The 14744-nt window shown below is 35.3% G+C and overlaps 2 protein-coding genes across 7 annotated transcripts; one reads left to right on the top strand and one right to left on the bottom strand.

Annotated features, from left to right (window-relative positions):
• The first annotated feature begins 6201 nt into the window (after window positions 1–6201).
• LOC132186857 (trihelix transcription factor ASIL2-like) lies at window positions 6202–8440 on the top strand. Its single transcript, XM_059600959.1, has 2 exons — window positions 6202–6480; window positions 6608–8440. The coding sequence occupies exon 2, from the start codon at window positions 7073–7075 to the stop codon at window positions 8255–8257; it is 1185 nt and encodes a 394-aa protein (XP_059456942.1). The 5' UTR covers window positions 6202–6480; window positions 6608–7072; the 3' UTR covers window positions 8258–8440.
• Window positions 8441–8780: 340 nt separating this feature from the next.
• On the bottom strand, window positions 8781–13399 carry LOC132188799 (pentatricopeptide repeat-containing protein At3g16010). Of its 6 annotated transcripts, XM_059603344.1 has the most exons (7): window positions 13222–13399; window positions 12912–13062; window positions 10936–12785; window positions 9977–10104; window positions 9781–9853; window positions 9609–9690; window positions 8781–9372 (listed from the first exon to the last, which is right to left on the bottom strand). In XM_059603344.1, the coding sequence occupies exons 2-3, from the start codon at window positions 12994–12996 to the stop codon at window positions 10945–10947; spliced, it is 1926 nt and encodes a 641-aa protein (XP_059459327.1). In that variant the 5' UTR covers window positions 12997–13062; window positions 13222–13399; the 3' UTR covers window positions 8781–9372; window positions 9609–9690; window positions 9781–9853; window positions 9977–10104; window positions 10936–10944. The 6 variants fall into 6 exon arrangements, with proteins under 6 accessions (XP_059459327.1, XP_059459323.1, XP_059459326.1 ...); XM_059603340.1 differs by having other exon boundaries at window positions 9781–10104; XM_059603343.1 differs by having other exon boundaries at window positions 9609–9853.
• Window positions 13400–14744: the final 1345 nt, after the last annotated feature.

The raw sequence follows: 14744 nt of genomic DNA, 5'->3' as shown, positions 1-14744 counted from the left end.
GATGCAAATATCAAATGGTTTGTATCTAGACAAGACATTTGAGAAGTGATTGAGAGATTGCCTGTCATATTAGCAAACAAGTGATCTTGAGAAGTAGAAGATACTTGATTGTAGATGATGTGATATCTGGAGATGAAGGCTTGAACATATTCAAGAGTTCCTGACATTGTTCATAAGTGATTGGCAGTTGAGAACCATCACTCTCAAAAACTTGGTTGGATGCATGAGAGACATTCTTGTCCCTGTTGAACTTATATGCAGCAAGAAATCCATGGAGTTTTAAGCTGAGGTGAAGCTAAATATTTTTAATGCAATAGGATTTTGAATCCTATCACAAAAAGAAAGCTTAAAGTAAATGATAGAGCTGTGATTGGAACGAGTTGTTGGGAATATTAGTGCAAAAACATAATTGCGGAGTGGGAAATAAAAATTTTCAAGCCATGATCGAAATTTAGGAACAAAATGTGAAGAACAATGGTATTTTAAAATAAACTACAAAAGTAACAACAATTTACTTGGTATTTCGGCCACTCTTTGGCTATTAGACAAAACTTTTCTTTTTTCTCCTACAATTAAACTCACATGTAACCTCAAGGATTATGAGACTTCCATATCTTCTCACCAATAACTAAGAATAACTAAGAGCGTAGGCACTTATTTGCTATTCAAAACCTAAAACTTATTCTTGAGAATACTCAAGAATATTTAGTTCTCAATAAATACTAAAGAATTGGAGCAGTAATGTATTTTTCAAGAGCTACAAACTTCTCTATTTATAAGCTTCTAATAATAGGAGATGTAGGAGAACTAATCCATGTGGGACTAGTAAGAGTTGAAGGCTAGGGTTGGGAAAACCCTATCCTCTAGTCCTTTGATAAGAGACACATGGGGCCAAGAATTTACTCTCTTACCCATGTGTCTCCTACACTAGTATTGGGTTTGAATTTTATCTAGCCCAGTTTCCCTCTCTTGCAGTACTGTTTCTATCTAACTTATGTTTTAATAAAAACAAGCAGCCCAATAAATAAAAAATTAAGACCTAGTTAATTTACATTAGTTTGGTGAAGGACCCAAAGGAAAAAAAAAAAAGAAAAAAAAAAAAAAAGCTCCAAATTGTCTTGAATTTCACAAGTCACTATTTGATTATAATTGATTCCACTAAACAATTATAATTTCGCTCTAGTTTATATTTTTGAATAAATCAATTAATTCCTTAGACTTTCTTAATATTTACATTTGATTATTCAATGAAATCTTCCGTACCAAAATTAAAGTCAAAGACATTGTCACTTTAATTCTATACTTCTTTATCCTTGAATAACTAATTTTATTTATTATTCTCATACTTGTAAAAACCTTTTTCACCATGTACATAAGTATTTTGATAGTACTTATGAAAATGCCTTGACCAAGGACTGAGAATAGTTCAATCCATAAAATCTATCTAAAGGGAAATTTTTTTATCCATTGAATAAAGGACTTGGATTCATTCTTAAGAAAATGTGTTCTTACAATGCTACATGTGATCACTCAATGCACATGTAGCATTGGGTATTCTGCCATGCCAAAGCTATGCCAATGAATGGTTGACATGATTGTCGATCAATCGATGCTTGCATCGAATGTTCGATACTCGGACAACATGATTTTTATTTTTTATTTTTGCCTAAAACTAGGTTTAAGTGTATTTCAAGCTCAGATAGAGACTAATAGCAACCCTTTCACAAATTTCGAGTTTGGTGAGTACCAGGAGGATTACTTAGAAGTTCCCTTAGACCAAGGTGAGTAAAACTCATATGGATACTTGTTATTAAGATTCTTTAAAGCATGATTATTTAAAGTATGAAACGTGTGATACAAAGCTTGGGTAGAACTCACAATTGAAAACCGACTTGCAAGGAAAGAGTACCCAAGAGCTTATATACACATGGTTAATATTAACGTAACCCATGAGGGACACTAGGATTGTAACATAACACCACGCTCTGCAGTCGACGTCCACGGCAACCCACTCTATTGACACTCACCTGATGGTAGCCATTTTTTCTTTTCGTAGCTCAACTCATCTATCAATATTCAATGATTTAATACTATGCTTATACATAGTACCAAGACATTTTAATCTGACATATAGGTCGCCTTCTCTATGACTCGACCACAAAGCCGCAACTCATTCGGTCCCATACTCGACGAATTGTGTCCAATATCATACTTGATATAGTGGCTAGCTCTGATACTAAATGATACAAATATTGGGTAGAAATTACCCTTGAAAACTGGCTTGCAAGAAAATTGTGCCAAGAGCTTATATACACATGGTTAATATTAGATTTAACCCATGTGGGATACTAGGATAGTAAAAATGTGCATGCTAATTACTCACATGAAATATATTTTAGAATAATGTGAAAAAGTGATGCATAAATGAATGTTGCATCATATGGTTTTATAAATCCAAGCATGCAAAAGACAATGATTAATTGCATCGTATGACATGATATTTCAAATACGAATAACAATTATGGGCTTACTATTATAAAGGTTGACCTTATGGTCCAAGGATTTATGTTTATTGTTTAGCCTCAGATCAATAGTTTTATAGGAGACTCACAACTATGTTTGAGTGGTGGTCACAATGATGGCATTGTTAATGTTGTGGATCAGTCGGGGGTTTAACTTTGGTAGGGCCACTAGCGATAATGGTATGCATGCTTCATCAAAGCATCAATGTTGTACCATAGGTGCCTCAATATAGTTTCAGCTTTACCAAGAAAGGGTTAAAGGCTTAGGTAGACTATATCCATTTAAACTATGATATGTTCACTTTAAATATCATATACTAACTATATCTATAATGCATCATTATGATATTCTTGTGATTTAATAAAGGAACCCATTTTATATTACTTCCTGTGATTTTATAAACCTTTTACCAAACAGTTGAGTACACCATATGATAACATGTTCTCCTTATGTATTCTTACTTACTAAGTCGTGGAATTATACTATATCTTTTGATTTTTTTCACCTATAAAACATGAATTGTTTTATAGTCCGTTGAGCAAGGAAGCCAAAAAACGAATGGCTAATGCCTGAGAGGAACTAAACACATGTTTTATGTTTCATATTTGTATGCCAAATAAATCAATAGCTCGCTTTTTACTCATTATTAGGAATGCCAAGTCATTGGGTTTAGAAAATTTAAATAATGTTTGTTCCTAACAATCTCGTACAATGTTAAAATATTTATATTTTAATTAAGGGTTAAATGCTTTTTTGCCCACTATGATTTAAGAACTTTATTTTTTGCTCCCTCGGTTTCGTTTTGTATTACAGTTAGTACCTCGGTTATGGATAAAGACGGAAATGATACCTCCGTCCGAAAATTAACGAAAATCCACGTCAACGCCCCTAAAAACTTGACATGTGTCTATATACCTAATTAAAAATAAAAAATAAAAAAATTTTAAAATTAAAATGATTAAAAACATTAAAAAAAAAATAATTTAATTTAAAAAAAAAATGGAATCCACCCCCATTTGGCAAAATGGAGGTGGCCAGCCACCCCCATTTTGCCTTATGGGGTGGCCGGCCAACCCCAAGTTGCAAAATGGGGGTGGCCAAAACCACCCCCCAAGGCTGTTGAGCCACCCCTGTTTGGCTTAGGGTGGCTTCGGCACCCCAGGTCGGCCACCCCAGAAGGCCAATGAAAAAAAAAAAATAGGATTGGCCTTTGGGGGTGGTTCTGCCACCCCTTAGCCACCCCATTTTGCCAAATGGGTTGGCTATAATTTTTTTTTAATTTAAATTAATTTTTTTAATGTTTTTAATCATTTTAATTTTTTTTTTAAATTATTTAATTATTTTATTTTTAATTAGGCATATGGACACATGTCGAGTTTTTAGGGGCGCTAAAGTGGATTTTTCGTCAATTTTTGAATGTAAGTTAGATGGAGGTATCATATCCGTCCCCATAACCGAGATACCAATTGTAGGGGTGTCAACTTGGTCCCGATTACCGGTTATTAGCCAAAACCGGTGACCGAAACCGGGGTACCTGGTTATTAATTTTGAACATCCGGAACCGATAACCAGGTACTTGGTTAACCGGTTATGCAATAACCGGCCGGTTCCAGTTAACCGGCCCGGGTAATCGGTCTTTTAAAATTTTGGCATTTGGGCTTCTTTTAGGTATTGAGCCTAATGTTTGAGATTAATTTAACCATTTTTAGCCCATTTGTTTTAATAAACAATTAGCATCTTTGTCCCACTAAGTTGGCCTAATGCATTCTTTTATATATGAGCAAACTTCAGAGTTAGTGCTTTCTTAGCAATGTGGGAAAAACTTGAGCACCAACCCTCAAGTTTGCTCATCTATAAAAGAATGCATTAGGCTAACTTATTGGAGAACGCTTGTTTTTGTTTGAATGAAGAAGATGAGCAACAAAGATGGAAAATAATGTTAAATATATATTGTTACTTAATAAATAATATATTTTATAACATATTGTCATTAATATATATATATATACCCGGTTACCGGTTTTTTCTAACCGGTTTCTTGGTTACCTGTTTGTACCCAGTTATAACCAATTGGGTTGAAACCCCTAACCATCTATGATATAAAAGGAAACTTAGGAGTCAAAAAATAAAGTTGTTAAACCACATGAAGCAAAAAAGTATTTACTACCAATGCACTGTGATATCAAACCAAAATTAATCCCTTAAGTAATCTAATGTTCGGATGAAGCCTAGTTCAAGACTTCAAGTACTTAGGGTTTACCTATACATCTAATACAATATTATCATGATGTAATGCGATTACCTATGTCTTATTGTTACCCAAAAGAAATGTTCAACCACCGGGAATAAAATATTTATATATTAAATATTTTTCAAATGGTTGAAAAAAATTGGAATGGGGCACATTTGTTTGGAAAAATGTTACTTAATAGACTGATATAAGTAGGACTAGCAATTTTTACATGACCTGTGAATTTGACATAAACCTAACTCGAATTAACATGTTTAATAAATGGTTTAATCTTGGGTCAAGCTCGTTTAACTCACGGGTGACCCATGTAAATAAATTAAATTGGATTTTGTTTTTACAACTAAAAAAAAAAAAATTTAAAGGCTAAAATTCATATAAATTAATTTTTATATAAAATTTATAAATTCATATAAATTAAAATTCGTTTTTCCTTTTTGCTTTTAAATTCATATATAGGTCAAAACGGGTCAAACAAATCGTGTTAAAATCAACACAACATGACCTATTTATTAAAAGGAATGATACAGCCTCAACTTAAGGCCAACTTTTTTCTTATTTTTTAATTTTAAAAAAATAACAAAATAAAAAATTAAAAAAGTTTCTGAAGTAATAATTTTTATTTTGATCCTTCTTTTATTTGGTATTTTTTTAAAAAATAAAAATTGTATTTTTATTCATAATAATGACCAATTTTTTAATCAGAAACTTTTTTAATTTTTTAATTTGTTCTTTTTTAAATTAAAAAATAAGGAAAAAGTTTCAGTTTTTATTTTTTTAAAAAATACCAAAAAAAAAAAGAATAACCAAAATAAAAATTATTGTTTCAAAAACTTTTTTTTTTATTTTTTTTTATTTTTTGTTTTGTTATTTTTTTAATTAAAAAATAAGACAAAAGTTGGCTCCAAGTTAGGCAAAATAGTTGGGCCTTCAGCATTTTTCATTTATTAAATGGGTTATGCGAGTTGGGTTGTGGCAGGTCAACCCCACACGTCCTATTTATAAAATAGGTTAGCAAGTCGTGTTGTGCCATTTGCTAATTTAAATGGGGTTCGTGTTAGTGTTGAGGAGTTTGACTTGTAAAACTAAATGGTTTAGGTTCGAGTTGACTTATATCAAGTTAACCCATGAGTCGACTCAATACGAACCCAACAACGAATTGTCAACTCTACTTATACAGTTGTCATACAATTGAAATAATGCAACAGTAAAAATCGACACTTAATTTTTTTTTTTTTACAAGTCTTTCGAGATTCAAATATTACTTTTTATTATCACATCATCTCAATTATGTAGTAATCATATAAGAGAATTTTTTTTTTTTTTTGTGTGGGTATATAAGAGATTTATTAACATTTCTCTCTCTGTATTTTGGATGCCCTTACATAGATGATGGATAAAGTCTGACATAAAATTGAAGAAGTCCAAAATGAGGGTGTACCTAAAAGTCTTAGGTGTAGCCCAAGTAGCCCAAACCCACGTAAACCTCACCTACAATCATCCTCACAAGTTAGCACACCCGGCGTACATTAGCAGCAACTGCTATTGTTTACTTCTTCCACCTTCTTCTCACCATGCTTTCCCATTTCTATTTTCTTTGGAATTGCTTTCAATTTCACCCAAAATTTTGATATTAGGATTTTTCAAAAATCATGAGTTGCGGTGTACGATTTTGAGTTCTTTATAGTCTGGAAAGTTTGCTCCTTGAGGTAAGAATCATGGGTTTTATTCTCCTTAATAGTTCGCTTTGAGCTTAAAGATTGGGGCTTGTTGTTTTTAAGATAATTGAATTGCGGAATTTATTTTCCCTTGTTGAAATTTGAATTTATTGAACAGGATGAATTGGTTGCTGGAACGAAGAAAAGATTGGTTTTTTGAAGATTCAATATTTTTTAGTTTTAATATTCAAATATGATTGTTGGTGGAGATTTATCATAACTGAAGTCCAAAATTAGGGTTTCTAGAGCAAGATTCATGGGTTTTGCTGCTTTTAGAAGTTGATTCAAATAAATGGTATTGGTGTTGTGAACCGATTATTAGGTTCTATTTTCATCTTTTTTAATAGACAAAGTCAAAGATAGGATATATTTTGATTTTTAGGGAATCTAATTCTAAGAAGGGGAAATTGGTGATTGCAAGTAGAAAACAGGGTGTTATTCGGATCAAATAATGGGTTTTTTTCTTTTCGGAGTTTGATTCTGTTAAAAAGGTGGTATTTGGTGGTTTGGGGCTAGAAATTAAGGTTCTTGAGAGTGGTGTTTTTCTGGGTATCATTTGTGGTTGATCTTTAATTGTGCTCAAATGGATGACACTGAGGATGATGCAAGGTACCCTTCAAACCCGTATGGTGTGAATCACCAGCAGGGTTATGGTTCCTCAAGTCGTCAGAAACTTTCAGTTCGGAATGCTCCATATTCTCAGCCAGTTGGTAATCAATATGTTGATGTGGATGATGATGAGGATGAAGAAGATGAAGAATTGGGAGAGGAGGAGGAAGAGAATGATGATCAAGGTAATGGCTTCCGTAATATGCACAAAGATTTGGAAGATGACGACGATGACGAAGATGAGGATGACGATGATGATGACGATGATGATAAGCAGAAGAGTTATGGTAGGAAGATTGAAGATGTTGATTTGGAAAGGCACCCGAAGAAGCGGAAGTTGAAGAGTTTGGTTTCTAGTTACGAATTTGCTCCTCGAGTACCTGCTGCAGCTTCAGCCCTAGTTCCCTTGGCTTCAAAACCATCGCTTGGTGGCCGGAATTCGCTAACTGATTGGACTGAGCGTGAGACATTTGTTTTACTAGACGCCTGGGTTGACCGGTTTCTTAATCGTGGGAGGAAGAGTCTTCGGTCTGAGGAATGGCAAGAAGTTGCAGAGAAGGTTTCAGAAATTTCAAAAATTGAAAGGACGGATACTCAATGTAGGAATCGATTGGATACACTGAAGAAGAAGTACAAAAAGGAGAAGATGAAGATGACGGAAACAGGTTCCGGCACTAGCAAATGGGTCTATTTTAAGAAGATGGATATGTTGCTATCTTCACCCCCCCAGCCAGCAGGCCTCTCTTGTGGTTTGGACTCAGGGGAGTATGTATTCATGAATCCTAGGGTTTATGTGAACCGTGCAAATGGTTTGGAAGAAATGAAGGATAGTCCTGGGAATTCAGAATCTACTGATGGTGAGGAGGATGATTCGGATGGACTTCCACCCAAAAAGAGGAAGCTTGGAAGGGTCAGTGATGAGGGGTCTTCCTTTGGATTGCTTGCTGATTCCATTCACAAATTCAGCGAGATATATGAGAAGATTGAGAATAGTAAAAGGCAGCAGATGGTGGAGCTAGAGAAGATGCGAATGGATTTTCATAGGGACTTAGAGATGCAGAAGAGGCGGATTCTGGAGAGAGCGCAGGCTGAGATATCGAAAATACGGCACGGTGATGACGAGGAGAATGATGTCTCTGCTGAGAATGCTAGTGCCTGATGTATTGAGACATAGTTATCTTTCTGTAATGTTAATTAGCATTTTGACTGCTACCTGCTGTTGTATAGCACTGGAGGCCTTTTGCCTCTGATTTTTATCTTATGAGGCAGTAATATTGCTGGAGATGTTGAATTCCTTAATAATAGAAGAAATGACAAAATTAAGTGGATCATTCCTGCTGTTTCCTGTTTGTTCAGTTTGTTGCTTGTAGGCATTTTATTCTTTTCTTTCTGGCTAATAATCTATATTTTCTACATCAATTTCCTATATTAATGTCAATTCCTATGCAGGTGAATGGTAGATACATGATAACTTCTCTGTTGCCACTGACTTTTTCCTCCATAAGTTCCATGATGTTTATTAAATTTGTTCTGTTCTGTTCTTTCTACTATCTCCCGTTCCAGATACTATCTACCTATGAATTTTTCTCCATTTTAATAAAAGATTGATCCAATAACTAATAGATACTATCACATCAGTTGAATAGGAATAAGAATAGGAGATAAATATCACATCAGTTGAATAGGAATAGGAATAGGAGATAAATATTTAGAATTGCTCGTCTTAAAAGTGAAGTATCATCTGGTCCACCAAAGGTTAAAGTTCATTGCGTTCTTGGTCTTTAGATATAAGCACACGTCTTGCACTTTTACTTTTCCAAGGCATCACCTGCTTGTAAGGCTCCATCATCTTTCATAATGCAGTCTCCTTCCACCATTTTCCACTATGCCAAAAAAGCAATAATGGTAGTTTTGGACTTTTTCATGCATTAAGGTGAACATCGATACCCAAACAAGTCCCCCCTTCATGTTTGGATGAGTAGAAAAGCTTTCGTAAAGATTTAATTTAGTAGCCACTCAAATCCGTCCCTCATTAAAGATCAAAATTCAGTAAGAAAAACTTTGGTTGATCGCTGTGTTATATTCATACTATTTCTCTAGAGGTTAATCCAATTTAATTTAATGAGCATACACAAAAGTTTTGTCATAAAAAAGGATTCAGATATTTAATGATGTTCTCCATCGTTCTGAGAGACTTTTGAAATGTCTCATTCATCAATGTTCTGTGATCCCAGGCTGCTGCAAACTCACTTCTCCAGATTTTCCTTGCCATTGCTACAAATAAAAGTCACAAAACATCCACAAACTTAAAAAAATCAGTTTCGATTTGATTAACTGATTATAATTACGAGAACAAATGTGCAAGTTGTTTGTATTCACTTCAAAAGCTCCACAAACATTTCTTTCAGATAACGATTAAACAACAATAAGTTATCCGGATTACCCTAGAAAGAAATTTTAAACTGCAATTGAGTCCTTACGTAATTCACTCCAGTGGTGCAGTTTCATACCTTTGGTTTCTTCATAAGGACTATGAAACATGGATTCAAAAACATCTTCAAACTTCTTATTCACAGACTTTTCAAATTGTCCCTGTTTGTGAAAGAGGATGCCCATCAGTATTTTCTCGAATATAATTTGTAAGATGTTCTAATACTATTACAAGTCAGACCATTCAATTACCAAATTTGCTGCTTGAATTATCCAACAAGGCAATGCAAAGTGTTGGAGCCTGAGAACAATCCTCATTGCAAATCTGCAGACAGGGACAACTAATCAAAGAGTTGTCTGTGGAGAATCAATCTTCTCCAATTCAACTGATGTTTTTCAGTTTCATTATCAAATTACTATGGCAGCTTTCCTGTGGGTTTTAATCAACCTTTTTGGTCAAATTGCAACCACTATACATGGCTTGTCATCTATCTATGGCTCTCTTGCACACATTCTGAGTCAAAATTAGCAAGGTAAGATGACCTAGCTTCCAGTATCCAAGAGTGGTAGTCTGACCTGCATACAAGTCAATCTTCATGAGAGAGAGGTCATCAAACGTAATTGAACATTCAGAAAGAAAAAAAAAAAAAAAATTGTGTACAAAGAAATCAGGCACATTGAATTTAAAGAAAAAAAAAAGTTTCAGTGCCATGCAAACTTATTATTCCTTTTGAAGTATCATAAGAAGTACTGAATATGGAAATTGTTTTGTGTCAATCACATAAATAGAGGAGCACGGAATCATCATTCCTCTCACTGCTGCCAAATTGGATCAGAAGGGCACATCTATTCTTATCAAATGAGCTTTCTAAGGGTACTTCATTTATGCTTCCTCCTTTTCCCCAATTGAGGGAACTAGCCCAATGCCTATGGCTTTGTTTGAAATGCCTTAAGGTCACTTGATTTTCAGTTCATTTCAATGTAAATATCCCGGGTGAAACCCACTTAGATAAGCAATGAGACATGTCCCCAAGGAGTGCTTATCAACATCTTAGATTTGCTGTATACAGCTACAGGACACTATCTAGCTATAACAGCACGATGTTAATTCACATTTCGGTTTAGCACAAATTTGTCTCTGGGAAGAGGCATCAACATCATACTAAAAGCAATAAACAAATGAGATGACAATAAGAGAAAAATTGAATCAATGCTCCCCCATATCAATAGATATATAGCATACTATTGCCAAGTCCATCCAATGTTTTGAATACAAAATTCACATAATCATGCACGTCAATTCTGAGGAAAGTGGAAACAGGGTGGGGGGGGTGGGGGAGGATTGGTAAATAAGTCTAATAATAGAAGAAAAAAGTGGCAAATATGAGAGGAGCATGTATGTTATACCTAGTTCTTTCACAAAGTGACAGGATTACGATCTTCATCAACCTTACCAACCGCCTCAAGTATTGATGAGTAAGTGATAAGATCATATTCAAAACCTCTAGAATTCATTTCTTTCATCAGCTTAGCGGCTTCCTCAAACATACCAGATCGGCTTAGACAGCCAAGAAGAGTGTTGTAAGAAACTGCATCTGGCTTATTCTTCGATTGTTTCATCTTTGTAAACATCTCAACAGCCCGCTTTGGGCCACCAGTTCTAGCCAAGCCATTTAGAATGATATTATGTGAGTTTATGTCTGGATAGCAACCATTTTCTTCCATTGTTCTAAGTAAGGAATGAGCTTCGTCTATCATGCCAGCCCTTACCATCCCTGACATGAGTGCGTTATAAGCATAAACATCAGGATTGCATCCAAGTTTCTTCATCTCATTAAAAAGATCTACAGCTTCACTGAGACGCCCACATTTCCCAAAGTGTTTGATCATTACAGCATATACACGAGCACTTGAGCGTCCACAGTTCTCTTTCAATTCTTGAAATAACTCATTTGCAGCTTCATACCGTTTTGCTTTTCCAAGACTATTTATCAGGCTGCAATAGGCAGCTGGGCAAGGAGGAAAACCCTTTTCATCCATCTCTTCAAGAAGCAATAAAGCTTTCTCAACTCTATTTGTTTTGCAAAAACCATCAATAAGAATTGAATAAGTAAACGAGCTGGGAGCAACACCAGTTGCCTTCATCTTTTCAAACCATGAAGAAGCCTCGGAAGCTGGAGCTTTGGATGTAAATAAAGCCTTTATTACAGTGTTATATGTCACGACATTCGGTTTGCATTGCAAAGATTCCATTTCACTAAAAATTTTAAGAGCTTCTTGCAAACGATCTGCTCTTCCAAAAATGTTTATCAGATTGTTTATGAGCACAACATCAGGCTTAACACCCCCTTTGAGCATATCAATATATATACTGTAAGCCTCTTCAATCCTCCCAACTTTCCCAAGCCCCTTTATCAACTCTGTGTAAGTAAAGACAGTTAGAGGACACCCCTTCTCTTTCATCTCTTGGACTAGACCCAAAGCTTCCTCTACCCTACCCAGCTTGAAAAACATTCCCAACAATGTCGTATAAATCTTTGCAGTGGGCTGCAAGCCATTCTCCTTCATCTCATCAAACAACCTCATGGCGGAATCCTCACGACCCAATTTCCCAAATGCTGATATGAGTGCACTATATGTCACTGTATCTGGGAAACAGTTATCTTCATTACACATCTCATTATAAAGCTCATGGACTTTTTCATGATGACCTTCTTGCATCAGCATCAAGATCATGGAATTGTAAGTATTTGCCGTGGGTTTGCACTTGCGACTCTTTATCTGGTAAAAGACAGATAGTGCCTTGTTGACCATCTTAGCCTTACCCAAGACTCTGACAATTTCCGATAACTCAGATGGAACAATAATACATGTACTCCTAACCATCTCCTGGATTGTCTTCCACATTTCTCCAACTACCCCAGCTTCATCCAAGCAATGGATAAAAGCCAGGTAGGTAGTTGAGTCATGTTCAAAGTTCCTCCTCTTCCCAGCCCATTTGAAAAACTGAATTTTAACATTGATCTCAACGTCTATCTTCAGAACCTCACGAACCAATCGATGATCCACCTTCAACTTTAGCACTTCCAAGGCCTTTTCCGCATCAGGTCCCCACTTGAATATTTTCAAAATCCTTATAAATCTCTCATCCAATGTTCGAACAGAGGGGTCCTTCCTCGACAGCTTTCCCTTCATGGGCAAGTTTGGCACTTCATCTTTCGTACTAGGTAAACGAAACATATCGACAATCTCATTCTCTGCTAGTTTAAACCAAAAAGAACACAAATTAAAACAAAAAAAAAATAAATCAGCATACTCAAAAATCTCTCTTCACATGTTTTACTTGATATTAAAGCATTGACTTAATCAACCCTTCACTTTACCTGTTTGTTTAATTCTTTCGCGGAGATATGACAAAGTTGATATCGATCGCTTCAAAGCCACTGATCCAACAATCATCTTTGCCATTCGACAAAGAGCTTGCCAACCAAATTACACTCCACGCAGGCAAAAAGCTGCTTCTATTGCTCAAGGCTAAAAAAAATCCAAACAATTACAAAATACCATGAAGTCTGAAGAGGCATTTCCACAAACAGTTGTCAGACGCAACAGCAGGAACATTATATATACACAACATACAAATAGAAAATGTATGTATATATAATATATGCAGAGAAGAGAGATAAAGAGTACCTGAGTTTTGTCGCAGAATGCTCGAAATGAAAATGGTTACAGAGTTGTTTTGGACCTTTTGGTTTTACTGAATCTCAACGGAGAGGGGGAAGAAAAGGATCTGGTTATAGGGGGCCGGGTCAAGATTTTCGAGGTCAAATACCCATTTCAAGACCCACCCCCTCTTTTTGATGCGGTATTTTGTGAAATGCTGTCTCTGCCTAACACTCTTGTTTATGTGTTCTGTCAGATTTGGGATGGATCCCCAATAATGATTGAAATTTGACCCCCCCCCTCCCCCCCCTTCCATGTCTTTTTGATGCGGTATTTTGCAATGAGAAATGTTACAAATACTCTCACTCTCATACTCTCAAATTTATATTCTCTGACGTGGCATTGAAAATTACTATTAAATTTTGAATTGATCCAATAGTAATTTTAAGTTGTACCTCAAAGAGCGTGCACTTTGAAAGTGAGATGTGCATAACATTTCTCTATTGCAATTCAATCCAATATCTTTAATCTATTGAGGAATAGTATATACTCATTTTCCTACTCTCAAACCATTGGACTGATGTAACAGTATTCATCAACTCTTTACTTAGCCTTTATTAAAGAAGAAAAATAAAAAAATAAAAAAATCAATGATTGATAAACAAAGTCAAATAGTATTTAAAATTACTCTTAATTCATTATTCGTCCTTGTTGTGAATACACTTGTGAGTATTGAGTCACATATTGAGAAATATAAAAGAAAAGAATACTTAATATACATAAGTGGACCTTAACCCATTAGCTTAGGCTTTTGGGCTATAGTTGTGTTCAACTATATATATTAATGTACCATTGGTAAAAGCTCCATAATCGCTTTATCTCCCCGAACAAGTGATATTAGAGTCATTGTTAGCTTCTTGGGACGGGTGTTTGGACACATCGGGTTTGAAGTTGTGTTTGCATCTACAACTCTTGATGTGAGACACTCTTGGAAATGTTAAAAAAAAAAAAAAAACTCACAAGCGAGGGGGAGTTGGGTCAATGCGAAGAGACTTACAAGTGAGGGAAAGATTGTTGTGAGTGCACTTGTGAGTTGAGTCTCACATTGACAAAATATAAAAAGAAAATAGTACTTAATATACTTAAGTGGACCTTACTCCCATTAGTTTAGGCTTTTGGCTTAGAGTTGTCTTCAACTATATATATTAATGTACTCTTGGTAAAAACTCCATAATCGGTTTATCTCCCAACAAGCGATATTAGAGCCATGGTTAGCTTCCTAGAACAGGTGTCTGGACATGTCAGGTTTGGAGTTGTGTCTGCATCCGCAACTCTTGACGCAAGACACTCTTAGAAATGTAAAAAGACTCACAAGTGAGTGGAGTTTGGTTAATGTGAAGAGATTCACAAGTGAGGGGGAGATTGTTGTGAGTGCGCTTGTGAGTGTTGAGTCTCACATTAAGAAAATATAAAAGAAAATAGTACTTAATATACCTAAATGGACCTTAGCCATTAGCTTAGGCTTTTGGGTCATAGTTGTGTTCAACTAT

The sequence above is a fragment of the Corylus avellana genome, chromosome ca7, assembly GCF_901000735.1.
Source record: "Corylus avellana chromosome ca7, CavTom2PMs-1.0".
Taxonomy (NCBI): domain Eukaryota; kingdom Viridiplantae; phylum Streptophyta; class Magnoliopsida; order Fagales; family Betulaceae; genus Corylus; species Corylus avellana.
Note: the sequence above shows the minus strand (reverse complement) of the source record. Positions and strands in the feature narration are given on the sequence as shown.